Source organism: Diadema setosum, chromosome 4 (assembly GCF_964275005.1).
Source record: "Diadema setosum chromosome 4, eeDiaSeto1, whole genome shotgun sequence".
Classification (NCBI taxonomy): domain Eukaryota; kingdom Metazoa; phylum Echinodermata; class Echinoidea; order Diadematoida; family Diadematidae; genus Diadema; species Diadema setosum.
The window spans coordinates 44349641-44376965 of record NC_092688.1 but is presented as its reverse complement, the minus strand read 5'-3'; the positions used below and the strand labels follow the sequence as shown (position 1 = coordinate 44376965).

Sequence of the window (27325 nt, the reverse complement as noted above, 5' to 3'; positions counted from 1 at the left end):
CATTTGTGACCAAACTTGGATGGTCACCACAAGGTCAAAGGTCACAGGCAGGGGTCAACTATCTTTGAGGGCCCAATGTTACGTTTTTATGGCGCATTTCTTTTTTGCCATAAATTTTTACCCTTTTATATCTCTTTATCTGTTATATCTCTTTTTTTTCCTGTTATATCCCATTTTTTTTCTGTTATATACGCCCATTCGCGTACAAGAAATTGTACGCGAATGGGCGAGACACATTATGGCACTTGCCTTGTTTCAAATGAATGTGGAATTCTTCATTTTCAAAAATTTGACTGTGGTTGGTACAGTGTACTTTTGGTAGGAAGCAATGCTTCACGCAAGAATAGTGATGTATCTTTGTCTAAAAACAATTATGAGGTACTTGAATTCTCTAGCAAGAAGGGTAAACAGCAAAACAGCTAGTATAGCCGGGTATCTGTAGACAAAGGAAATGTCACACAATTGTCACTGACCCCTGCTGAGAGTTCTGGGTATAGAATAGTTACACCTTATCTTCAGTAGGTGTGTAAAGTGCAACTTCAACAATCTATAGGGAAGCTGGTCATAAAAAATGGCAAAAATCCCAGTCAAGGAAAAGGGTTGTATCATGGTGAGGATTCATTGCACAATTAATTTCACTTAATAGAATAGTTTTCTCTATACTTATAGCCAGTGTGAGTAGCAAATCTGTGAGTTACATACAGTTCAGTGTTTAGTAATCATAGTGTGTTCCACCATTTCATTGCATGGGTGGAGAATTTGTTTTGCCAGGTGGTGTGATGTAATACAGCCATGCAGTACCTGCAAAGTATTAAGGCACCTTGCCCTTTAGTATTGTGTCCCCCTTACAGCTTAAGGGGCCTACCACACATTTAAACTGGAAGAAAGAGTGGATTTAAAGTACCAGGTATAGACCCTGTACATTGTATCAACTAAACCATCCAGATCCATGAGAGTTTATGTTGAATACGCCCACACCCTCCCCCAATTTTAAGACCATTCCTTCCTTTCTGCAAGTCATATAACTGTATCTAGAGCTCTAGAAAACTAGAGCTCTACCTGGTGTGTGTCATTTTATCATATGACCATTGGTTAGATACTGACTTTAAAACAATAAATGGAAGCATCCATTGTGCTGTTGTCATTGAGGTTTTTGGTTTTCCTGTTGTTTCTTTTTCCCTAAATAGATGTCTGACACTTTGATTACTTTTACAAAGTATGTGTTTAATACAACCAGCTCGTGTGTCAAATTTTAGCCAAAACTCGCTGACTGAACAATCTATTCAAATTTCAAGCCTCATATGAGGTAAGATGTGGTATTTTTTCCTATTACCATGGCAACTACCCAGTTTATAATTTCCCTTGTCATTTCAGATATTCAAGTATGTGAGTGAGCATAAATATATGCGCAGCTGATACATCCCAGCAAAAGACACACATCGATTGCCAGTAAGGCTAGCGTGGACGTCGAGAGCCACAATGGAGTATGAGCCTGAAGAGCGACGTCCCCTAATGAGGACGATCTCCGAAGAAGGGGTGTTTGACCCTCCGCAGACCCCCGTCATCTACAACATTTCCCGGAGTAAGCGCCGATTGGCCTGCGGGACGATCCTCTTGACCGAGATGCTGGAGAGACTGGCGTATTACGGGATCGTGTCCAACCTCATCATGTTTCTGATTGGCGAGCCTTTTAATTGGATTGCGTCAAAGGCCTCCCACATCTTCTTTGCATTCACAGGCCTGTCCTACATCTTCTCCGTCATCGGTGGCCTGGTCGCCGACACCTGTCTGGGAAGGTTCAGGACAATCTGGATCAGCCTCGTCATCTACTCGTGTGGTATCGTCTTTTTCCTCCTCCTGGGGAGAGCGGCAGATGATGAGGAGTTTCTAGAGAGGCTCTGCGATTGTGAGCAGAGCAAACACAACAGGACAGAGTTGACAGGTGTAAATGACACAGAGACACTCGTCAGTCCGTCCGTGGAAAAGACAGTGCTATGCCTGTGGCCGCTACTTACCGGGATTGTCCTGACAGCCATAGCTGGGGGCTCCATGAGGGCAAACTTGTCCCCCTTTGGGGCTGAACAGGTGAGTTTGAGGGGATATATTTACAAATCTTCCTGAGCAGGAATTAAAGGAAACCAAAGCTCAACAATAAATGCGAATTGAGTAAAAGCAGCAATATTTCAGCAGAACACATGGGTGAAAGTGTGAGGAAAATTAGACAGTCACTTCCAAAGTTATGAATTTCTTAAAGTTTTGCTGCCACCATCACTGGATAAGGAGACTACTACACTATATAGAAACATGGCATCAATATGGACAGTTTAAATGTAAAGAAAATTCAACATATTTTTGCTTTTCTAGCATAATGAAAGAGCACTTGGCTTCCCTCTGTTAGAAAGCGGGTGGATGCAATTGTAATAATTACCCTAAATAATAAGTCCACATCATCCCTTTTTAAAACCTTCTCAGCACAATTCCATAGAATTACTGTACCTGTTATGCTGTTTGTCATGTGATCACCAGAGAATTTGACAGAGTTACATATGTACTCTAGATTTATACTAGGATGGATGCACTACCCTCCCCCCCCCCCCCATAACTTGGTCACTGCAGACTGATTCATCATAATGTTGTAACGCTGTGTTATCTGCCATGTTTGCCAACCAGTAAGGATCGTACACAGCTTGCCCCAGAAGTTCACTAGAGATAGCAATCGGCGTTCAGCTACTACAGCTATACACAAGTGTGTTGGGTAGCCCGCATGTATTTATCTTATATCATGTAGTCTGGGGTCTGTTCAGATCTACTGTGTTAGCTTGGCTGACACCACAAGTTAGGCCGAGTTATTACATGGAAAAAAAACCCCATAATACCCATATTTTTTTTATGCAGGATTACCCCACAATTGTACATACTGTACTGCAAAGTATACATGTGTACATGCAGAAGCACAAGTCCCTTTTATCTTTGTCTCTGTGAGTAAAAAGTTGCTTTTTCGTAGAGTGATTCCTTATGTATGCTGTTAGGAATCCCCAGAAATGAAAGATGCAAAGTACCCAACAGTTTAGAAATTCATTCCAAGCGTGTACATGTACAATGGTGTATGAATTTAAACAATTGATACAATGTAGTCTCTATCCAAGGGAGCTCTGGCAGAACTTTAAACTGAAACTCAATACAGAACAATAGAGCTGAAGGTATTTATGTGAATATTCAAAAGTGACATACAATTGTACCGGTAATCACAAGTAGTTCAAACAATGTGTGGGTTTCAGGACTGATCTAGCTTTTTTTCCCCAGACCTCTGAAGATCCGCCCTAGGTTTGTTTTCAGGAAGCAATGCAGGTAGAACATATATGAAAAAGTGCAAAAGTGATGTTCAATGCAGGATCATTTCCTCTGCTCTTGACCACTAGGGCTTGTTTTCATGATGAACCATGCAAATTAATACAATGTACTTCATCCTCAATACCCCTGTTGTTTGTGTGCTACAATTTTGTATGCAACCTAGGAACTTTGTCCTGCAGTTTTTACCAGATCTGTTACATCTGTCAATTCCTTTCAGCAGTACATAATCTTTAATCAGTTACCTCACCTGTGACAGTAATGAATGCTGAGAAAGATTGTACCAGAATTTGTACTGACAGTAAAATACAACAGATTGATGCATTCACCTCTGTTTCTGATTTTGTAAATGATTTTATTTGTCTGTGATTATATAGATTCTTTAACTTTTGCTGAAATAAGCAAATGTCTTATCAAAAAAAAAAAAAAAAAAAAAAAAAGATTGTGAAGATTGTTTGTGAAGACACCTCTTTTGACAGTCTTTTAAGATAATTCCTGTCTTCAGGGACATTCTGGTTGTTGTTGTTGTCAGAGGTTGCTTCTCTGATCTCAGGATTTTTTTTTTTTTTTTTTGGGGGGGGGGGGGCAGTCCAGTAGATCTGACCCTTGCTAAATGAAAACATCATTGCTCAAATGTGACCTAGCTGAGGGCATTTGCAATGTGTGCTAATCTCAAAGAATACATGTAAATTAACATAAAACCGTTATGTTGTTTGATTGTTTGTCTTAAATTCTATCTGTGAAGATGGCTGGAGAGCCCACATTCAGCTACATCAGCTGGTCTTCCATGGGGTTCAATTTGATGTGAGACTACACCACTTCACTATGTACCCTGCTCTTTATGATGAATGAATGAAGCAGGATTTTTATGTGCACAAGTTGTTAATCTCTGGCACACGAGACCTCAATTTCATGTCCTGTCCAAGGGACAGAGTGTTTTGCCTCTTACAATTTATGGTAGTAGAGGAGACGGTATGATAACACACAACATTGTTCATTTAGACCCAGGAATTGAACCCAGGTGATATGGAATTGGAGGCAGATGCGCCAACGACTGAGCCAAAACTTCATGAAAGTCATGATACGTTGTAGCCCTCTTTCACGAACTTCTTACTCTGAACATTTCAACAAATGTTCATTTGACACTGCAGACCAGAGTGAAAGTAATTGACAATTCAAAGTTTGAATAGTTACAATGTGATGATCAAACTGTTTGAAACTTCACAAGTGCATCATGGAAATTCTGTATGAATTTTGTGTTTGTGTGTGTGTTATTGCTGATATCTCATAGTGATCGTTTGGATCCTCTATGTCCATAGTTTCATAGACTGTCACTTGCTGCGCTATTACATTACTATTCGGACAATATCCTCCCTAAATACATGGTGGTTGATGTACAACCCAGTCAGGTATAATAATGTGCCCTTCTTGCACAAATACTCATTGTGATATGCAATAAGGATTAGGAGGATGACCCTCAAAAATCCCTGATCAATGATATCCATGCAGTTGGTAAAGAAAGCATGCCAAGTGGTGTGAATTTCAAAAACAAAACTCTTTCCATATCAAGATGAATAAGGCAACAGGGAGTTTTCCCGTCTTCAAATGGAAATAAGATTTATAGAAATAACTTACAGGTTGTTTGTTTGCTTGTTTGTTTGCATGTTGTATGTATGTACGTACAGTATGTATGTATTTTTTTTTTTTTTTTTTTTGGGGGGGGGGGGGGTCAAACATTCCTATCTTTGAATAGAATGGACATATCTTCTGTTGAGAATGAGAAGGGCATTAAGTTGTCTCGAACACTATGGGTTTTGTGACAACCAAAACGCCCTTATCATTCTCAACTGACGATATAGTATTTGTGTTTGCAAGATGAACACTTGTATACAGGTGAGAAGCTGATAAAGTTAGACCACAGATACAGTATACCAGCTGGCAGTCCAGTGTTGGAGAACAAGAGTCCCCAATCACAACATTTCATTGTGGATTTTATTTTGGTGAATGCAGAAAGATCAGTCAAACAGTCATTGAAGGATTATTTGGGAAAGCAGATTTTATGAAACAATTTAAGAGTTGCAAAGTTTCATCCCAAGAAGCCCATTTCAACTGTGCTTTGGTGACTGTATCTTTGTACAGCTCTGTGTAATGTCAACTATTCATCACCAGTGTTTCATAAGGTCCAGAAATGAGACACAGCAACAACAAAGACAAAAACAGAAAAGCAAATAACTGTTCACACCCTGTGCTAGTTTGTTTGCTTATTGTCCATATCCTCTTCATTGCTATTTAGACTGGATTCTAAAATGGAGAATAGTAAATTTACCTTCATACATCTGGAGCAAGTCAAGGGAATGTGTACTCTTGCAGAATGAAATGAAAAGTATTAAAACAGAACATCTTGCTGCATGTTCAATGTACATGTGGAACAATTTGTTCATAAACAGGAGGAAAATTATAAATATTGCGCATTATTATCATAAGTGTTGATATGAAGCCATACATGTATGGTGCATTTCACCTTGCAGTAGTATTTAAAATAGACTCCCTGACATTTTATCACATTGGTTTCTCTGAGTCACTAATATCTACCGTTGTACAGTAATTTTACATGAGAGGTTGGTTTACTATGCAATATCAGCTATCTAGATGAGAAATACAAATTTGCCCTGTCAAATAAAATAAAATCAAATCAATTCAAGTGATTTCTTTATTTCTCTGGTCTACTTCCCCTTGTCCAAAGGTCAAGCATGAAGGACCAGACATGATACGGACCTTCTTCAACTGGTTCTACTGGGCCATCAACATTGGTTCGCTCCTCGCCCTGGCTGGGGTGGCCTACGTACAACAGAACGTCAGCTTCTTCATAGGTCTGTGGGAGTTTTTATTAAAATGCCTCCTAGATTTTGACCTCACAAGGTGTGACATTGGGGCTGTAAGATGATATACTAAATTTGTTTGCCTGGCATTTCTTCATCCATAATTATGATGATAATTTGATGGCATTTATCAAAGAATTATTACAGTGATAATGAAGATAATAATAAGAAGAAGTAGAAAAGAGACAAGTAGGACAAGATGGGGAATATAGCAATGCTATGGTATAAACAACACTAATAGGGTCTTAATTGTACCTACAGTGACCAGGGGTTTCAAGGATGAACTTGTAAGTGGCCACACCTGTATGCTGCTATATGGTATCATGTAAGATCAATTAAAAAGGTGATTGGCTGTTGCCTTGTTGATTACATTTATTGAAATGAATGTATTTATGAGGACTGATAATGACTTTCGTTCATTTCAACTGTTAATTGTGATATTGCGGCTTTTAAACTGGCTAAATTGTGCACATACCCACTTGCCCTCTTGCGACCTTACTGAGGGCATCTTATTATACCCACTGTGGGGCAAGTTGTTTGAATGGGCACTTTTCCTTTAAAAAAATGTCCATCCTGTGGCCAAATTTCCAAATCAGACCAGTAGGAGAATTAACTATTGTAGTACCCTGCCTTTGTCTCTTTTTTCGCAGGCTACGCGGTTGTGGCTGGCTCGCTGGTCCTGGCACTGGTCGTCTTCGTGTGTGGAAAGTGTACGTACTTGATGAGGAAACCAACGGGGAGCGTTCTGCCCAACACGTTCAAGATCATCGGGGAGGCCTTCAAACGGAGGGGACAGCGCAAAGAGACAAACAGGCGGAGAGTCAGGTAGGCTGTGGTCCAGCGTGGTCAGCTTGCGGCCAGAGTGGTAGGGACAAGGGCCAAAGAAACACAAGCCAACGCCTCAATACATGCAGACCTTCCAGTCATTCTGAATTTGGAGGAGATAATCTGAATTTTGATCATTCCCAGCTCTTGTTTCAATGAGAGTTTTCTATTTTTCTGGATATTTTCTTTTTTTACATTCACCCATGGGAACTGCTCTCTCTCTCTTTCCTACGTTTGAGCCAAATCATCCCTATTTTTTCAGTCAGAAAGGTTGGGAGGTCTGATATATGTGAAGTGTCACTTTGAGGTACATTTTTGATAAAGAGACAGATATAAAAAGCTGTCATCAGGGTGTGACACCAAAACATTTCTGCCTTTAGCCTGAATGGGCATTTTTTTGCAGGAGCCTTAAGCTTTTGTAGTAGCCAGGTGCCGTATTCTGCAGGCCTGCTAGTCTGTTTCAGTTGCCTTTGGCTAGCTGGCAAGCGGGTTTCTCAAACCCTTTGCTGATTTCAGTTTGGTACTTAAGATTCACTTGGTTGCACCAAAACTGCTCTTAGTATTCCAGATGTTTTCAATATACGCAAAGTACAAAGTTTAATTCCTCTGTCACCTTGAATGCAACTACAGACCAACAATCTCACCTACACCAAAAGGAAGTTCATTCAACTGATTTGCCGTGTTTAATTCCATCTATCACACATGGACTGGATTTGCTCAGTACTAGTGCTAAGGTTGTATTCTTTTCTTGTTTCCCTTCATGTGACATGCACCAAGTTTATTCAGTGATATGAGATTCATTCATTTACTGGTAATCCTCAATTAGCTTGTTTCTCGTTTTAGCTATGCATATATATATATAAGCGTTGTATATAGTTAGATAGATAGATAGATAGATAGATAAATGGATAGCTGGATACATGGAAGTGTTGTAGATAGATGAATATATTGGTAGATAAATGAATTTATAGGTAGATAGTTAGAAAGAGAGGCAGACAAAATAGGAATAGAAAGATAAAAAGGTAAATAGATGGATAGAAGAAAGAAAGGCAGACAGACAGAGTAGATGAATAGATAGATCGAAAGATAGATATTGTCAATATGTGCATTCATTCATCCATCTAATTTCCTCCCTCCCTATCGATTGACTCATGACTTTTCCCCCACTGCTTCTACCCCACCCTGCAGTAGCCACATGCTGACGGCGTGTCCAAAGATCACCTTCCTGGACATGGCCAAGAAGAGATACGGAGGCAGTTTCCATGACTCCATGGTGGAGGACGTCAAGAGCCTCAAGAAGGTCATCGGCGTCTTCATCCTCCTCATCCCGTACTGGATGTCCTACTACCAGGTAAGGACAGATTGGTGGGCGAGAGTCCCCGTGGAGGGGAAAGGGACCATTTGGGGATGGTACAGGTGCAAATCCACCCCATTGCATGCACATCTTCACTGATTTTTGCCTCCTTGAGAAATCCTCTTCGTCCCATACTGGATGTCCTACTACCGGGTTGGGGGGGGGGGGGGGGGAGGAGTCCTCTCTCTTCTGCATCACTCCTGTGGGGGTTGTAGGGGAGGGGAGCATTTGTGGGAAGTTACAGGTGCAAATCCACTCCATTGCATGCAGATCTCCACTGATTTTTGCCTCCTTCGTGAATAATTTTCCTCATCCCATATTGGATGCCCTACTGCCAGGTAGGTGCACGTGGGAGTACTCTTCTTTCTGCATTGCTCTGGGCGGGGTTTGAGGGGAGGGGGCTGTGATATTACAGGCACAAATCTTTACTAATTTGTAATCCTCATCCCATACTGGCTGTCCTACTACCAGGTATTGGTAGGCAGAAGGACCTCTTCTTTCTGCATCACCCCAGGTGTGGAGTTGGAGGGGAGGGGATGGTTTGGGGGATATTGCAGGTGCAATTCACCCCATTGCACACAATTATTCACTGATTTTTGCCTTCTTGAATAATCTTCGTCATCCCATACTGGATGACCTACTACCAGGTATGGAGGGGGGGGGGGGGGAGGGGGCAGGAGTCCTCTTCTTTCTACATCACTCCGGATTGGGGGGGGGGGGGTGGATTTGAGGGATAATGCAGGTGCAAAATCCAACCTATTGTAGCACATCTTCACTGACTTTTGCCTCCTTGTTGAATTATCTTCCTCATCCCATAGTGGATGACCTACTAGTTGGGTAGGGGTAGATGCGAGTCCTTTCTATATGCATTGCACTGGGTGGGGTTGGCAGGAAGGGACCATTTGGGGGATATTACAGGTGCATATCCAGCCCACTGCATGCATATTTTCACTGATCTCCTCCGTGAATTAAAGTGCGTCTGCACTGGCAAGAAACATGTCTAGCGCCATCATAAGGCTCATTTTTCTCTGTGGTGCCCAGCATTTCCCCCATAATGCCAAGCGGCGTGCAGCAATTAACCCCTTCCACACTGAATTCTGAAATCCCCATAGACTTAACACACAGACCACCAGGTTCCCGTAGGGGATGGCCTCGCAGCGCAGCGGCTTGCTTCGATCCCGCATTATGCGCAGTCCAGTGCATAGTATGTATACCATGATCGATGGTACATCCCATGGTTATGCGTACGTTGTCACGTAAATCACTTCGCGATCTGTTCGGTGCTTTCAAACACTGTCTTCAACACTCAGATCGTTTATTCTGATCTTTGTGTCGAACTTCAATCTGCGTGCCATTATGTCGCGGATACGACTTGGTAAATGCTGGATCCAGTGGGAGGAGGTGCGAGCTGTTTATCGGCAAGAAATGAACAAGATAAACGTTGCCCTTCACGGCCCATCAAGCCATTCAACACAGGATGACTTTGCTGGTCATCTGCTGGATGTCCACCACTCGCACTGGGCATCAGCACTGTGTGCCAGGATTGCGGGATCAACCCGTTGTGCAAGTTTCTACATGCACTCAGACTGAGTCAGAAGCCTCTGATAAGCCAAGGTGGGTGAAACTCAACTTGTATGATATATAATTGTACCTATTTTTTATTCAGTTGCAAATGACATTCACTGAACGCTGAATTTATAACCTTCCAAATCCATGTAACGATAACGTTACCGTTACTTGAATTACCGGTACAGTTGTACCGCAGCGTTGATCATGCAACTATCGCGATGAACGATGACACAATTTAAAACGGCCTTATTCACATTTTTTTTTTTAAATGATTATCACAATAAATACTGACGTCCAACTTACGACAAAAAGTACTATGATGACTCAATGACTAGACCTAGGCCTGATTAAGTCAATTAGTGAACGTGTACGGTCACAGTAGTAGACCCAGCCATAGGGCCTAACATGTTACATGTAAATTATCACTAACAATGTTAGCCGTATATGAACGTTTTCATTTTTAGCTTATTGTTCCTCACTAACCCAGCCTCAACAAATTGTCAAAATTTCTAGGAAGGGAAATCATGATCAATTCAAGATATGTTATCTGTTTTCCAATTGCAATCTCGAGATTGGTGTCATTTCTCACATGTGTGGTAATATTCAGGGGGACAGCACATCAGCTGTACATACATCTTGTAGAGTCTATACTTGTAGGCCTAGATCTACAGTAGGACTAGGAACCGCGTGTACATTTGCTCTGGTACTACTAGTCACTACTAGACTACTAGTGCTGACTGTAGTACTAACGTTAGATCTGTAACTCTTACCGTCTAGTTATCTTAGTACTAGCAAAGATTTATGTGCGAGAGATAACGCATCTGGAGCTTTCATCACTCATTGTGTTGGACTTCATGAAAACTCAATAAAGAGCATGAAATTTGAAGGAATATTTTTCTGCACATCGTGTAGTATATCTAAATCAGCTATTGAAAATAATTTTTGGTCGTACAAAACCTTATGGTAATAAAATGCTTGACTACATGTACAGTTGTAGCGACAGTCTTATACAGGGCAGCTTGCATGCAACGTTGCAGACAACTGGGTGCAATTGAACTCACATGGTGAGCGGCAATAGATTGTGCAGACCTGCAGCCTGTGCCTCCATGGGATATGGGTTACCACTTATCGCACAATCCTGCAGGCAACACCTCCACTGGTTACAAAAATAAGATTTGGTATTCAAACCCTTGGACTGACTGGAGGCCCTGGCTGCAGGATTGCACAATCTATCGTTGGTCAGGTGCAATTGAACTCACATGGTGACCGGCAATAGATTGCGCAGACCTGCAGCCTGTGCCTCCATGGGATATGGGTTACCACGTATCGCACAATCCTGCAGGCAACACCTCCACTGGTTACAAAAATAAGATTTGGTATTCAAACCCTTGGACTGACTGGAGGCCCTGGCTGCAGGATTGCACAATCTATCGTTGGTCAGATTTTGTGAGCTCACTTGCACCTAGTTGCCAGCGCGTTGCATTGCGAGCTGGACTGTATGAAAGACGTAGACATTAAATTCATTATGCCTTTCATACATGTATGTACCTGTACTGTACTTTTTCGAGTATGGTTACAGTTGTAGTTCCCTGTTTCGGTAGGTTGTATAATATAACAACTAAGGACAGTTGGGGCTCAGTAACTGGACACCAATTTTACTAAGATTTAAAATGAGAAAATTTGGGTGTTTTTTACGTCAAATGGCCAAGGTCAAAGAGAGCATATCAGAATAAATTGATTTGATTTGTGGGCATTATTGGAAATACAAGGCCAGAACAAAAGGAAGGTACAGGCACATTTGTACAATGTATAATTGTCACACATGCAAAACTGCTATTTCATACATTTACACTGTACAGACCCTACGTGTACACGCCAATGTACACTCCCATCAAATTCAGCACCTTTTCTTTGCCATCATAATATCAATATACAGTGTAGTAGAAATACTGATTTCTTGATGTCAAGATAGCTTTGTAGCGGAGTAATTGGCTGTCCTTGAGTGGTATACCTGATCAATTATGTGAAGCCAGATGAATATTGCACGATGGACGAGTGTAATATTCGTCAAGCTGAATGCAATATGTCTGGTATACCATGAAAGGGTAGCCAATATTATGATCATTATGTAGATCTGCCCCCAAAGATGCGTGAACAGTGGTTTGGAATTCATGGAAATCGCTTAAATTGAAATTGCATTTTACACTAGTTTATGAAATGAAAGAATTCCATGTCTCATCCACCTTTACTGGTACGAAAGCACAGTCGCACGCTACTCTAGCGCACTGTCATACCATCTCAGTAGGCTACCGGGCCATGCAGTATGGTGTATTGTTTCACAGAAATCTTTTACAGTAACCTATTGGGATTTTCATCTTTCTTCAACATGGTCATTGCTGCATGATTGGTAATAAAGGGGACAGACTACATGTTTTTAGTGTGCTGCTGAAACCTCTCATATAATATTCACTAATGTGATATGAAAAGTCTGGGGTACAGTACATTTGTATGCATGGTATCCAACTAACATTATGTTTTATGCTGTACTGCTCTTACCTTGATTTACCTTGATGTTGGGCATAAAGTATACACGATGTATAAACTTATTTGCCCCTGTGCATCTTCTTTGTGTTAGTTCTCGGTCATCAGAATAATCTGACTTACTTGTAGCCTCTGCAGCTGATAGCACAACATCACAGACAGAAACCATCTCCACCTCTGCAGTTGCTGACAAACATTGTACAGCATTGTCTTCTTTGAGGTTGTGCTCCTCTGAAATATGTAGTGCATTGTCAATCACCTCAGAATCCATAATGTCCACTGGACGATTTTGATTGCATGGAAACCTTACTCTTTGCATGCTCTGCAGGTTGATTAAAAAGGTATTTTACACACAGAGGTCAGCTACAGTGTCTAACAGAGCCCTAAGGCGATGTCAATGTTTCAAGGCACCCTTGGAATTTTGTGCCAATGGAAATACATTGTGTGGAATAACAATGAGATTTAATTTTTCTTCAAAGTTAGATGTCTTTGGTTATATTGTGTAGTACAAGCTGTCAGTTCATATGTTTTTCAGAGCAACTACTGCTGAAGATCTACCTGCAGGAAGCTCTGTCCAGATACGTCTCGAACTCCCAAGGACTCAAGAATTGGGCCAGCCGGTAGATACTTCAAGTGAGATTTCTTGAAGCGTACATTGTAGTATTGATAGGGTCCGAAATTTATTTTGTGATCATTGTTTGTTCTTACAGCATAATCCTGTCGGGATGGATAACAAAAATATCCTATAAACCCAGAGATGCCGACTATTCTGGAATATTCATTAAGCCTGTCAATAGCCCTCCCCCATACAGTTTGTTTTTCCTGAGTGGCTAATAGTAGATGGTTGCCTCTGAAGACACAGTACATGAATAGTGTAATGTATTCATACACAAACCTCCTTATCATCTGTTCGGTGATACGAAAAAAAAAAAAAAGGTGACTTACAGTTACTAAGTAAGTTCAAACTCAAGACCTTTATTGGTCAACTAAAGCAGTCATGACATTGGGATGAGTTATTTTGATTTGGATAGATATGCTGATATCTAACACCAAACATGGAAAATAGCTCATGATTGGCCAATTTCTGGATACCTTGTAACGAACAGTGCTGGGAATTCATCTGACTTCTTGAGTCTTTTGCTGATTTTACCCATAAAATAGCATGCAGTATTTAGGATGTATCCTGCTGGAAACATCAAGTTATATACCGGTACTCATTGTTCCTGTTATTTCTTTCCAGAAATGTTCTGCTGAAGTGGAAGTTTACCATCAGCAAAATTAGTGTTATTTTAAGTTCTGCAGCCCAAGATATCTTCGGCCTCGTATCTCAGAGGAAAAATGCCAGCTGAAATAACTTGTGCATTGGAAGCAATGTTCTGAATAAGGAATGAAAGAATGCAAATGGCCATCCAACTGATCCAAATGTTCCTCTCAGAGAAAACATAAAAAAAAACATGTTTTCTTTGGTCAGAATACTGCCTTTAGTATACCAGACGATGTTTAGTTTGTGAGTTATTCAGAAAAAATGTTTTTATTTCGTATACCGGTATACAAATCAAATGATTTTATTAAAACTCTTAAAACCATTGCTTTGATAAGAGTGTGATCCCTCAGCTACATTGTAAAGGAACAATACATGTGTACTCTATACTCTACACAGTGTGTCCTACAGTGTATACCCATTGACCAATTACCATTAATTTTAGGAGTTTGTTGTAAAAGAATGTTTGTAACCTTTACTTTTTGAGAAGTACACTGTATTATACTCAAGGTCATTGCTGCTGTTTGCCACACATCATACTTTTCATGGTAAATGCACTGTACAATGATTGCCTTTTCGATATGTTATTCCCATCCATATTAAAAAGACAATATCGTGATCACAAATTGTGTGTAAAAGAGCATTTTGCAACACCCTATATCTGCACTTTTTTTCAGCCAATTAGCATATAAATATTTTTGGGTACATTTTTTTTTTCACGTATCCCTGAGAATTTTCTTGACCATAATACATACTGATGTGTTCTTTCTAGGAGTGTTGTGCTACCTTGCTCGTTGATAACTAGGACTCTAAAAATCTAGGATCAAACTGTAAAATTTTGTACTCGACTCGACATGAAAATGTCATTTACTGACACTCATTCGGAAAATATATGTCATTAGTATAATTGAAAGTAATTATGACTTTGTTGCATTACATGTATGTGGTTAATTAAGTATGCTTTGTTTGTGTTTACAGCTCCTAGGAGAGCTCCTCTGCGCAGAGGAGTGTTGTTTTCACCGATCAACTCTAAGACCCTCCTGAACCAAGTCAGGTGAGTATCAAACTAAAAATTATCATTGTTATGCACAGGCTTATTGACAATAAAATGCCCACAAATTTGACCATGAATCCTTTTTATTCCTCTGTCCGATGGGTGCTTGAGGCATGATATTTTTGGGTTGTAGGTCTGTCTGTCTACTTTAGTATACGCGATAACTTGAGTAATACTGAGCGGAATTTGACCAAACATAGTCCGATTATGAAGTATGATTGGGCAATCACTTGATTAGAAATTGGTCGTAGGTCAAAAGTGAAGGTCATCTAAAACAGTTTATGCAATAACTCAAGACTGTATTGAGCAAATTTCAGCAAACTTGGCACAAGGGTAAAATATGATAGGGCACTAACTTGATAACATTTTGTGTAAAATTGGCAAGAGTCAAAGGTCAAGGTCAAATTCTAAAAATTCACTGTGTGATATTAAAACTCAAGACTGGATCAAGCAAATTTCACTAAACTTTGCACAAGGGTGAAGCAAGGTGGGATAATCACTTGATTAGACTTTGGGTAAAACTGGGTAAAACTTCAAAGGTGGATGTAGCAAATCTCAATAAACTAGAGCAATGTACAATGTACATATACCTCAAACAAACATAATGAATGTTCGATATTCTGAAGGTTCATTATTCCGAAGGTTCGTTACTCCGAAACACACATATTCCCAATACCTAGAGGTTCGTTAATCCGAAAATGAAAAAGGTTCATCAATCTGAACATTTGTGGCGTTATTCCAAAGATTTGTTAATCCGAAATGATATTTGGAAAAACAAATCTTTGGAATAACGAATCTGCGGACTGAAGAGCCTTCGGAATGACAAACCTTTGGAATAACGAGCTGTAACCCTATTGGGTACCATGTTACCAGGTCTAATAATTGGGGTCTGTGACAAGACTATACTCTTGGCGCTGTTCCCAGGCCATGACCAGGTGCCAGTTAGCCTTTTGTCAAGGCCCTCTCGCTGTATGGTGAAGAGAGCCCAGCTGAGTGGGGTTGCGCTGGCGCGCTCGGCTGGGCTCGCTTCGCTCGCCCATTGCAGCGAGAGGGCCTTGACAAAAGGCTAGGTGCCAGTTGTAATACGATCTCACGAAAGAATGCTTGTGCGCGCCGTGTTCCTTTGTCGGTAGCCCTTCCCAGGCCCCAACCCTGTCTAGCACTTCTGTCTCTTTACTAGTACAGTAGTTGGTGTTTTTGTTTTTCTGATGGTAGTGGTCTCTGTCTTGGGTCTGTGTGTGTTTTGCATCTTTCATGTGCGAGGGGAAAAAAAGAGACAGAAAAGAACTTCAAGAATTCGAGGAAGTCTTGCGGATTTTCTTTCTCGTCATTCACGCTAGGGGAAAAAGGAGGGGGGGGGGTATTTTTTTTCTGAAATGTTCATGGCAGGGGAAAGAGGAGACAGGGAGAGAAGCGTTTGTTGCTCTTTTTTCTCTTCAATCCTGTTTACATACATTTAGTTACTCTGAAGCATTGATAAAGATTTGCTGCTGTGAAGTCAATAGGACATTAAAATAAGAAGCCTCCCATTTACTTCTGTTCATCGAATCTTCACCTAACTACTGTACCTTTAGAGTATGGTAACAGGAATAGCAGAAATAGTTCTGGTTACCTTGACATGTGTTTGCAGGGAAATCGTGGATGCACTTGAAAAATAGTAGACTTTTTGAAGCTTGAAGTTTGTTATGAAGCCACATATACAGTGTACAAGTTTTGTACATGTAGGGCTCATCAGTTGTTCGATTTCGGTATGAATTTGGAAAGGTTGCAACACAGTTTAGTTAGCACAATTTCGTCAATTCCAAATCAAATTTAGGAGACAGAATCAATTTTCTAAGCCAAGTATCGGAAATCCCAATCAGAGCTGCATATGATAAATTGATATGTCGTGTTACATTGTATCTTGTAGTTTAGTAATGACCAAAGATTCAGGGTTACCTCAAGAAAATCTGATGCATTGCTAAATGAATTACAATATGGAAGATATATTGGTACAATGAAAGATTTTCTACATGATTTGACTCACAAATATTGATTAAGTTGACTGACAAAATTATGTACCTGAACCTATATGCTCAACATAAAATATTTTATAAACGTATTTGCCATAAAACCATCATACTAATGTGACGCCTAGAGCATATAAGTCCAAAGACAATGTGTTATAGTGGTAATTTAATCGCCTGTGGCTTGTGGGGTTTGATAAGACGTGGTTTGGTTTTCCCACAGACCGTATTGAATTTGGAGGAGAAACTTGCAATCTGCTCCATAAACCATTTTCGTACTGTATCCAGATTTACACAATTATACTTGTTTCCTTCCATGCGCTCATTGACAACAATTCGAAGAACTTGTCACAGACAGTCAGAATATATAATCTTCCTTGTTCACGACGCTGTTACAAACTTCACATGAGCGCGGACAAAGTTTGTTGGGTTGTCATTATTTGTTTACAAAAATACAATCTGAATACATGAGAAACCCGTTCATTAGCATTGACAACAATTCTAGAACCTGCAACAAACAATACTGGACACAAGAGACACAATATGGTTTTATGCTCCTACTTGCTCCCGAAGCTCGGACAAGCATCGCATGAGCTCGAACAAGCTTTTAGGGTCGCCATATGGGCATCCTTTATTGCAGCAACAAGTCTTAATACATGATAATATCATCTATTACCATTGAATGTTATGATGTCTAGTCAACCAACATGCAAACAAAAACAAACAATCAACAGTCAATGAATTAATGCATGCGCATTTTGTGTTACAGTACTTTTGATGTACAGCTGTAGGCAGAATTTGTTTCATTATTTTTCTTATTTATTTCTGTCTCTCATGCGTAGGCCAAGGTGGAGGCGCTCACCAGGGATCAAGTCAATGAGCTGGCCATCACGAACTTGAAAAGGACAGCTGGACTATTCGAAGATTTCTTCGAGCAGTTTGTTCATCCACCGCCACAGCCGCCACGAGAGCCAGAGCCAGAAGCCGTGCCTCCATGGTGCAAATGTGGGTGGTGCAGGGAGATGGCGCATGACGTAGAGAAAAAATGCTGCAGAAAAGCTAACATGCAGTGTCACTCGCTCTCTGCACGATTCCGTCGCCTCTGTTTGGACCCAGCTGTACTCGACATCGTTCGCCACAACCTGGAGAACCAGCACGCCTGGGCCGCAGACAGGGGCAACAGATCATACCGTCACGCGTCATATCGCACATACATTGTACGTCCATTGGCAGCACGACAAATTGGGCGCTGGCAATCGAAGAGTGGTTCCCTCCTGTTCTGTCTGGGCCATTAGAACCGAGTACAGTACTCATCTGCTAACGGGCACTATGTAGGTTATCAGGAGTTCAAAGGGTACCGAGATGGTTATAGGGTCGAACTTTATACTCCTTCCACAACCATTTTCCTTGTATCTTGGATCTTGCAACATACTTTCAATAGACGACACTGGTTGCTCTTAGTTTGGTTAGGTCTTACGATTATTCTATGAGATGTGTGCTCATAGTACATGTAACATAGTGAAGTATCCCTTTGTTGTAGGCCTACTATCTATTACGCATGAGTGATTCTTTATGCACTTATATGCAGGTATCAATTACTGTATGAGACATTATGTTCATTTCAAGACACTAGTGATATTGTAAAATGCTGAATAGGTGAGTAAATCTAACAGAACACGCCAGAGATGACGAACTTCCTTTGTGGCTGATACATGTATAAAACTACATGTGGAAAAAAAAATTGTACAAGACATTTTACCGATAATGTGTATACAAGTATGTATTGGATGGAGATATTTCTAAACATTTTCTTTGTATTTTTATTGTCTGCAAAGGCTGCAGATATTTCTAAACATTTTCTTTGTATTTTTATTGTCTGCAAAGCTACTTATTATGCCTCCATCTTGCGGTAACTAGTTATTTAGACTTTGTTTCACCCCATCCCTATGCTAAAACGTTTGTATGCACATTCTGCCAGCAAAACATATATGAATATGATATGCACATCCTCATTGACAGAACAGGGTTTATAGTTCGTGAGGTGGGATGCTTCTCTATATCAACACATGGCGGTCTATCTCCTACCTCCATGATAAACTGTTGGTTTGATGTAGACTGTGAAGTTCGCAACTCGACATCATCATGGATTTGAAGGTTGAAAATGGCAAAGCCTCTTATCCCCCAAAATATACAAGACAGAATATGTGCAAGATTTACATGCAAACGGGATGTGCTCACCCTTGTCAAAATCCCTGTGCAGTGGATGGTGAAAGAAATATATAATGTAAGTTGGTGTGTTGTCATTATGCCTACACATACATTAACTGTGGTAGTGAGTGTTTGGTGTATTTCCTACAGATCTCGTTTTGATAATTTATTTTTCTCTGTGGTTGGTTTTCACATTAGCACAAGCTAATCCTATCCCTTTAGCATTTGTACATGATAACCATGGTACTATACATGTGTATTGAAACAGTTTCGCAATAAACACAAAGAGCAAAGAAGGAAACAATCACTCGTTTCTTTTTCTGTCCTAGGTGTCCTGAGATTTATGCAACTAACTCTGGTAAAGAAGGAAACGCGACTTCGTTTCTGAGTCCGACATCAATACTCACAAATCTTGTGTTCCACTTTGTTCCACTCACCTGCATAGCGTACTAGACCAGTTTTGTAGTGAATTTCAAGTTATATTTTCGTCCCTGCTTAGTGGCAGAAACAGCTCAGAGAACCTGTCAAAAATAGTTGGATTCAGAGTTCTGACTGAAATTCCTCCTGAATGTTGGAGAAAACACCTTATGAGCTGGAACAAGCTCTCGAATTGGTCTAGAAATCATTGGAAGTATGCATGAAATTTGAACACTAAGCCATGTCTTGCTCGACTATTTCAGTTACCACACTAAGGTCAGAATTCCTAATCACAAGTAGCCCGCATTTCATGTAGAAACATTGCGAACGACATCCGACTATACAGGTCACAAAAAGATACATTTATCGATACGATATGACCACTTTATTTTTATTTTGAGGTTATTGAGAATTTGCTAATTGATCTGTAGAGGGAATTTAGGCGTTTTATTTGCCAACCCGCACGACAGCAGAGCATTTTGTAACGTACAGTTGTATTCGAACAGACCATTTCCATAATGTATTCAAATTTATGAACATTTCCTTACCTGCACCGTGACAGAGACTATTCAACCTGTGTCAAAAACATTTGGATCCAAAAGATAGAATACAGGGTTAGAATTGGTTGCTCGCAAAGGGTTGCTATGGAGATCCTTTGTTGCAGAAGTTTGCATACAATATGCGGTACACTAATAACACGGTATACATTCCGAAATTTATCCTGTCACAAGCAGTAGACAATTTTAGTTGTGTACACGTATTAAAATTTATGGACATTTTTTCTTCCCCGAGTGATGACAGTTCATGTGACTTTTTGCTAAGACGATTACTGTCTTGAAAATCAGTACAGATTATATTTGCTGAAAAGGGTCGGACATTTCGGTCAAAGTTTCGGACAAGGTAGAGATCCTTTGTTCAAGAATACACAAAACCTATAATATCAGGAAAGCACTGTATGTCGTATACATATTGTATTAGATTGTGTGTATCATGCATCTGTCCACATGACAAATATTCCTTGTGATGATATTCCAGCAGAATTACACCTGTTGTTTACTGAACATCATTACTGGCGTCATGTGGGGTGTACATGCCTTTTGGTTATTTGTTAGTAATGACAAAACCTTAGTGACGGCTCAATAAACGTTCGTATTGAGTTCACTTCTACAATCATGGATTCCCTAGCAACCCTAAAGCTATAGACAGGGCTCATGTAATGTTTGTCTGAGCTTCGGGATAAACCAAGTTATAACCCTGCACCTGCATGTGCATGGATTCCGTCTTTTGAATCAAATTTTCTGCAACATTATCTTTGGATGGTACTATAAGTAGTCAGTGTGCAAAGGGACGAAATTATAAAGTTGAATTCATTACGAATCATTAGTGCTCACGGATGAAAAGTTTTGCAAGGGTACAAATTCAGAATTGGCAATATGCACCTGCCTACTGGCCTAACTAAGTCCTTTGTGGTCTGATCCTTCTGGAGATGTGTGTTTGGCAAAAGATAAAGAGTAATACACCTGAATCTCCTATATCTCGGTATAAAAATACCTAAAATGTTGTTCCTTGGTGCGATGCTTTCATAAGTTATTCAGCTGAAAACATTTTCTGTGTAAACCTTCAATTTCGCTGGATATACTGTAATTTCCATGGTCCCAAGGACTCCTTCATAATGAGTTTCTATGCAAGCCTTTCACTTGCTTCTTTCGGACAATTTCTATATTATTTGGTAGCCTTTGCTGCGCAAATTTCAAGAGGTTTGTTTTTAACAGGGAGATGGAATCCACTGAGGCCTGGTTTTATGTATGTTGCAGAGTTGCCATTTCTGAAATACTTGTCCATTAGATTTGTTATTCTGTGACAAGACTGATTAAGAGCATTTTGCAGATTGGATTTCAACGCTTCATGAAGTAATTTATCAGTATTATTATTACTGTATCATTATTATTATTGTCACTACTATACTACTACTGCTTCTGCTGATACAATTACTTGTACTACTAATACTACTACTATTCTTATTCTTATTATTATCACCATTATCATCCTCATTGTTACTATCATCATTATTATAAGGACCTACTATCTTCAACCACCTACTATCGACCATCTTCAGTAACATTCATGGACACGGGTTTTAGTCGTCCTTCTCGATCTTTACTGTTTTGGTTCCTGGACTGTTTTTTTTTTTTTTATTTATTGACATATTCATATTTATGCATGTGATTCATGTTTACAAGCATTTGTACAGTTGTAGCCGTAGGGCCTTGACATTGATTATGATATACAACTGTACATGTAATGAAAAAATAAACAACACAAAATCAACTATGCAAAACGTACGGGAAAGTGAGGTATAGCGAAACCGTTATCGGTGTATCGCCTACACAGGGCCGGAGATATGATACCGCGGAGATCGAGGTGGGTGATAAATTTTCGTGGAAATGTGATTGATCGTTGGTACAATACGTGTTCATGCTGTGCTACGTTTATTTACGAGCTGGAATTGACAACCAACAAACTAAATGCGATCACTAATCACATGTCATCGTAATTGACCAACCCATAATCAGGCGAATAATTATAGTTCAGAAGTTACAAATCCCAGCTCGCTGGCCCGACGAAGAAACCGACGGCCACATTACAGTACTAGTAATTCACCGCCCAGCGATGTTTTTCTGCTCGCTACGCTGGTGAGTAGGTCATTGGGCTGAGTGAGTGGATTGTCGTGGATCTCTCTCGCGACAAGTAACCCGTTCCCTCGCGATCGGCCGAAAGATCGAGGCCGCGCCGGGCGGGCCGGGCTGGGCTCTCGGTACCCCACCATAATATGCACTGCTTGTGTGTGTTTTCTCGGCTTTGCGTATGCGCACAATTACAAAAGCTGCTGTGAGATCGTGCGCTGACCGGCAGGCGGCGATCAGCGCAGCCACAGTATAAAATAACGATGTAACCACAGAACTAGAGTTTTGACTAGAGTTCCGTGGATGTAACCCGGCCACCGGAAGTTTTGATAGATGGCGCTCTTTACAAAAAAAGTTCTGGCATCAAAATAATGACTAGTGCAGACGGGCTTTAAAGCAATGATACTAATACATGATTCTCCTAACATGTTATCTAAAAAAGCATAATGACATAGCAAGAACAATTTGAGTTGGGGGAGGGGGAGAGCAGGGAATGTCGTAGTTGCGCTTTTACTGACATAGAAAAATGTGCATTTAGAGTCGACTCTGCTGATTTTGGGTTTTTGATATTTCTGGAAAGAATAATAAAAATAATGGAGGCAAAGAATTAAACATCCGTAGTGTTTACAACAGTTTTATATGATCCCTTATTTTCACCCGGGAGATATGTTTGTATATGAAAGTGTGCTTAAAATGTACCAAATGGAAGCCATTAAAAGAGCAGCATGACTCTTTTTGTAATCATGAAGACATGTAAATTATTGTTAATAAGTGCACTAAGGTATAGGGTAAATCTGTAGTTGCCATGGAGTCTATATATTCCACAAACAATAAAGGATGACTTGGTACACTTGAACTCCACAGCCCCTTATTTTGCACAAGCAGCATCAGCTCATGCGTGATTTTTCCTCACTATTTTGGTGGGTTAGGAACACACCATATTGATGAGTTTTACATCATTTTAAAGCTGAAGATCTCCTAATTCAGAATTTGACCTTAAAGGACAAGTTCACCTTCATAAACATAAGGATTGAGAGAATGCAGCAATATTAGTAGAACACATCAGGGAAAGTTTGAGGAAAATTGGACAATTGATGCAAAAGTTATGAATTTTTGAAATTTTTGTGTTGGAACCGCTGGATGAGGAGACTACTAAGGCTCGTGATGTCATATGAGTACAACAGTATAAAGAAAATGTCAAGAGAATTCAACATATTTTCACTTTTTTCGCATAATAAAACAGCACGTGACTTGCCTCTTTCTAAAGGCAATGGGAATAATATTACCCATAACATATGTCAGTAACGAGTCAAGGGAATATGTACTTTTTTCAAAAAATGAAATTTTGTGAAATTCTCTTTATATTTTCCTTATATTGTTGTACGCATGTGACATCATACACTGCAGTAGTCTTCTCATCCAGCGGTGTCTGCACAAAAATTCATAACTTTTGAACGGACTGTCCGATTTTCCTCAAACTTTCAATGATGTGTTCTACTAATATTGCTTCATTCTCTCAATCCTTATGTTAATGAAGGTGAACTTGTCCTTTAATTGGAAAAATCATATTCAGTGACGGCTTGTTGGATATTGTATTGTGGGTCACATATCAAGATTTGATTTTTTTTTTCTCTCTCTCCTCTATTCCAGATGCAGAGTACATTTGTCCTCCAAGGAGTTCATATGGATTTATCACTGTTTTCGGGAAAGGTGGCTGCAGTAAGTACTTAGGTTTTCTCATTTCTGTTGTGAAATGCCTGCCGACTTCATACTCTTTTCCAGTGATTTTCTTTCCTTTCTCGTTTTTCATTCCTTTCTACTTTTTTTCCTGTCTTTATTTGTCCTGTTCATCACTCAGCAGGCTGCACGTCTCTTCCCCCCCCCCCCCCCCCGAAATGATTTAAGATTATCATTTATTATTTATAAGATAATGCATGCTTTTGTATTGGTATGATCTGTTGTTTCAAGCCTCAGTTCTGTGTAGTGTCAGGTAAGACTGTTGTCAGTGTTTTGGTGTAAACACACACTGTGTTCCTACAAATTGATCCTATTTTGTATGAATCCACCACTACTAGTGTGAAATAAGTTTTAGTCAGTTATTTGCTGAAAGTATTTCTTTCATGCAGAGAGAGTTAAAGGTCAGTATTATTCATAAACTTCATCAAGATGTCAATGAAGAGCCATATACCTATGTAGCATATGATGACATAAATGGTATCCTGGGGTACCAAACAAAAATCAGCCATTTTGTTGAATTATTTATTTTTTTAAAAAGGTTGTACCCTGGGTGCCAAAAAGAGGAAATTATTTTGGTGCTGGAGCTAGCGCGCACTAGCTACAGCACTGCACTGCACTAAAGCACACGCTAGTGGTATCGCAGCTTCATGCACGCATAGTATAACATGCAGTGGCATGGGAATGACTATGTACACACACACACACAGTGCATGCATTTTTCTTTGGCTGTCCTCGAGTGGACGTGAGGTGGCGCTACACAACGCGGTTACCCGGGTACTACAGTACCCCGGGGTAACGCGTGATGCATCATATGTAGTGATTGCATGAGCAGTGTAGCCATCCCAATCGACTGCTGGGCGGTGTAGCTGCTTTACAGATTATAGTTGTAACTCTGCTGACTGGAATCCAGCATGTGGTAGCGCTTGAATGAAAATGGGAGCGGTGGAAAAAATGAGGAGTTTGTTGTGATGTTTGCGTGATCTGTTCACCATTGGAGTCAATAGCTGGAGCTTTAGATTTTTGCGATACGCATGTTCAGAGAAAAACAAACCTGTTTTGCGTATGTGCAAAATCACTTATCAAGCTCGATCTCGTGTCGTCCAAGTTTTCATGGTCGGATTTGGGCCATTTTAGTGCACGCTCAAATCAATTCATGACACAGAGAGCTACGTGATGCAATGATCATAGGGGGGGGGGCATCTTACTTCATATGTAGGCCCCTCTCTCACGTAATCTAAAGCTACTTTCCAACATGACGCAGGGAGAGAGGAAAACAGTCACCTTAATCGTCGTAACGTCTGTGTCCCAAATCTATTCTAGCTCCCTACTACTGCTGGTGTTCAAGAATGAGTTTGACTTTATGTCTGGTGTGATGACACCAATTTTGTATCTTCTCTCTCTCTTTGCTTTCCTTTACCTTAAAAAACAACAACAAAAACAGCATAGATGGAAAGAAATCACATATATGCCATGCCAAAGTTTCTATTTGTTTCCTATAGTGGAGGTGTCATGGCGTGTTTATAGAGCACTTGTCTCTGAATCACAAGGATATGGGTTCAAGTCCCGTGAAGCCTGACATATCTGCTCTTCAGCGTGGCACTTTAGCGTGTCCATATTTGCTGCTCTCTACCCAAGAGTATAAATGGGTACCCGGTAGGATGAGAATGTTAATGTTGGTTGATCAGCATTTGCACGCTTGTAAAATGGCTGCGACTGGCTGGAATGCTCCCCAGGGAGTGGAGAGTGAGCACTGTCAGTGCTGGCGAGAAATAATGTATCCAGTGACAAAGCTACTAATAGTCTGTTGAAAAGCGCATTGAAATTCTCAACAAGTCTGAAATGCACAATGCAAATATAGGGTGTTCTTATTATGATAGTGTTATGATGAATGCTGCTCCTGATGTTTATTGTTATTTTCATTATCATCATCATTATCATTTAATCTTTTTTATGCCTCCATTCGTTATAGCTTTTGCAGGTCAAATTTCCTGTGGCATCCCTGGCTATCTTTGATGTCATCATCGTAATCCTGCTCCTCCCAATCCTGGACCGATGCATCTACCCTTGCCTGGTGCGGCGGGGCTACAACATATCCCTCTTCTACCGTATCCTGGTGGGGATGATCTTCAGCACACTGGGGGTGTGCGCCGCTGGCGTGCTGGAGATCTACCGCCGGGAGTGCGCCAAGGACCCCCACTGCAATGGCACGCAGGTCATCATGGGCACAAACTACACAATCGCTCACATGACTGTCTTTTGCCAGGTTCCCCAGTTCGTGCTGATTGGCATCAGCGAAGCGCTGGCTAGTGTCGCAGGTAGGCTTGATTTGATTGCCATGTATGGCTTATTTGAGAGTTTTTTGTTTGTTTATTTGTTTGTTTGTTTGTTTTTTTTTTTTTTTTGGATAGCCATCGATCTCCAATGCACTGTACAGACAATATACTATCCAAGTGATTTTGTGTATTATAGATTAAGAATATCCATAATGTGTTTTGTTATCAAAATAAAGAGCAAAATGACCCAAACAGGAATTCCCATCAACTGCAACTTGCTTCATACAGTTGAACTTGTGATGAGCTGAAAGTTTTGTTTGCTTTTGCTTTTGTTCCATTTTGCAGTTGATCACAATTTATCACTATTTTATAGGACAGGCCCCTGTTTCTTTAATCTCACACAGTAACATTTGTTTTGTAGATGAAAGTGGAAATATTTCATTTAGAATTACATCACAAGACCAGTCAATGAAGTCAAAGCTAATCATATTCTTAAAGTTAATGAAGAAATATGGAAACAAAAAATACTTTGATATTCATTTTAGGTAAAAGTGACCAGTGAGAAGATCTTATGCAAGGGATATGAAGTTCGTGTGACCTGGAAAACCAATTCCAGTGACTGTTGTAGCACAATGGGAGATGAAAAAGTGAAGTGTAAATCAAAACTCCTCTTCACCGCATTCTCATTTTTATGTATTTTCACCTGCAGCACTGGAGTACGCCTATTCTCACGCGCCCAAATCCATGCAGGGTCTGATCATGGGACTCTTCTGCTTGTCCAACGGGATCGGCGCACTGTGCGGCAGCGCCCTTATGGCCCTCGTCTCGCTGGACGGCATCGGATGGTTCACCTCTCGGGACGGTGGCAACATCAATGAGGGTCACCTGGAATACTACTTCTTCCTGCTGGCAGGCATCCAGGTCGTGGCCACAGTCATCTTCAGCATCGGCAAGGCGCGCTCCGCGATGGGCAAGAGCGAGGCGCAGCACGGCGCGGCCGACACGGGACTGAGGTCCAGGCAGGTGCACGTGCAGCGGAAGAACTCGACGTCCAGCTCGGGAGAGTGACACCCAAGGGGAGAGGAAGAAGCAGGACTGTCACAAATTGAGCAGGCAATCGAACCAAAGCTGTGAACATGCAGAGTTTGAAGACGAGTTCGGCTGATGTC

The 27325-nt window shown here is 40.5% G+C and overlaps 2 protein-coding genes across 2 annotated transcripts; both read left to right on the top strand.

Annotated features, from left to right (window-relative positions):
- Positions 1-1353: 1353 nt before the first annotated feature.
- Positions 1354-27325, top strand: LOC140228041 (solute carrier family 15 member 4-like). Its single transcript, XM_072308441.1, has 7 exons — positions 1354-2085; positions 6092-6218; positions 6878-7052; positions 8241-8403; positions 23797-23865; positions 25853-26198; positions 26866-27325. The coding sequence occupies exons 1-7, from the start codon at positions 1480-1482 to the stop codon at positions 27222-27224; spliced, it is 1845 nt and encodes a 614-aa protein (XP_072164542.1). The 5' UTR covers positions 1354-1479; the 3' UTR covers positions 27225-27325.
- LOC140228040 (uncharacterized) lies at positions 9646-17847 on the top strand. The gene is made up of 4 exons (XM_072308440.1): positions 9646-10020; positions 13052-13149; positions 14756-14831; positions 17680-17847. The coding sequence occupies exons 1-4, from the start codon at positions 9884-9886 to the stop codon at positions 17735-17737; spliced, it is 369 nt and encodes a 122-aa protein (XP_072164541.1). The 5' UTR covers positions 9646-9883; the 3' UTR covers positions 17738-17847.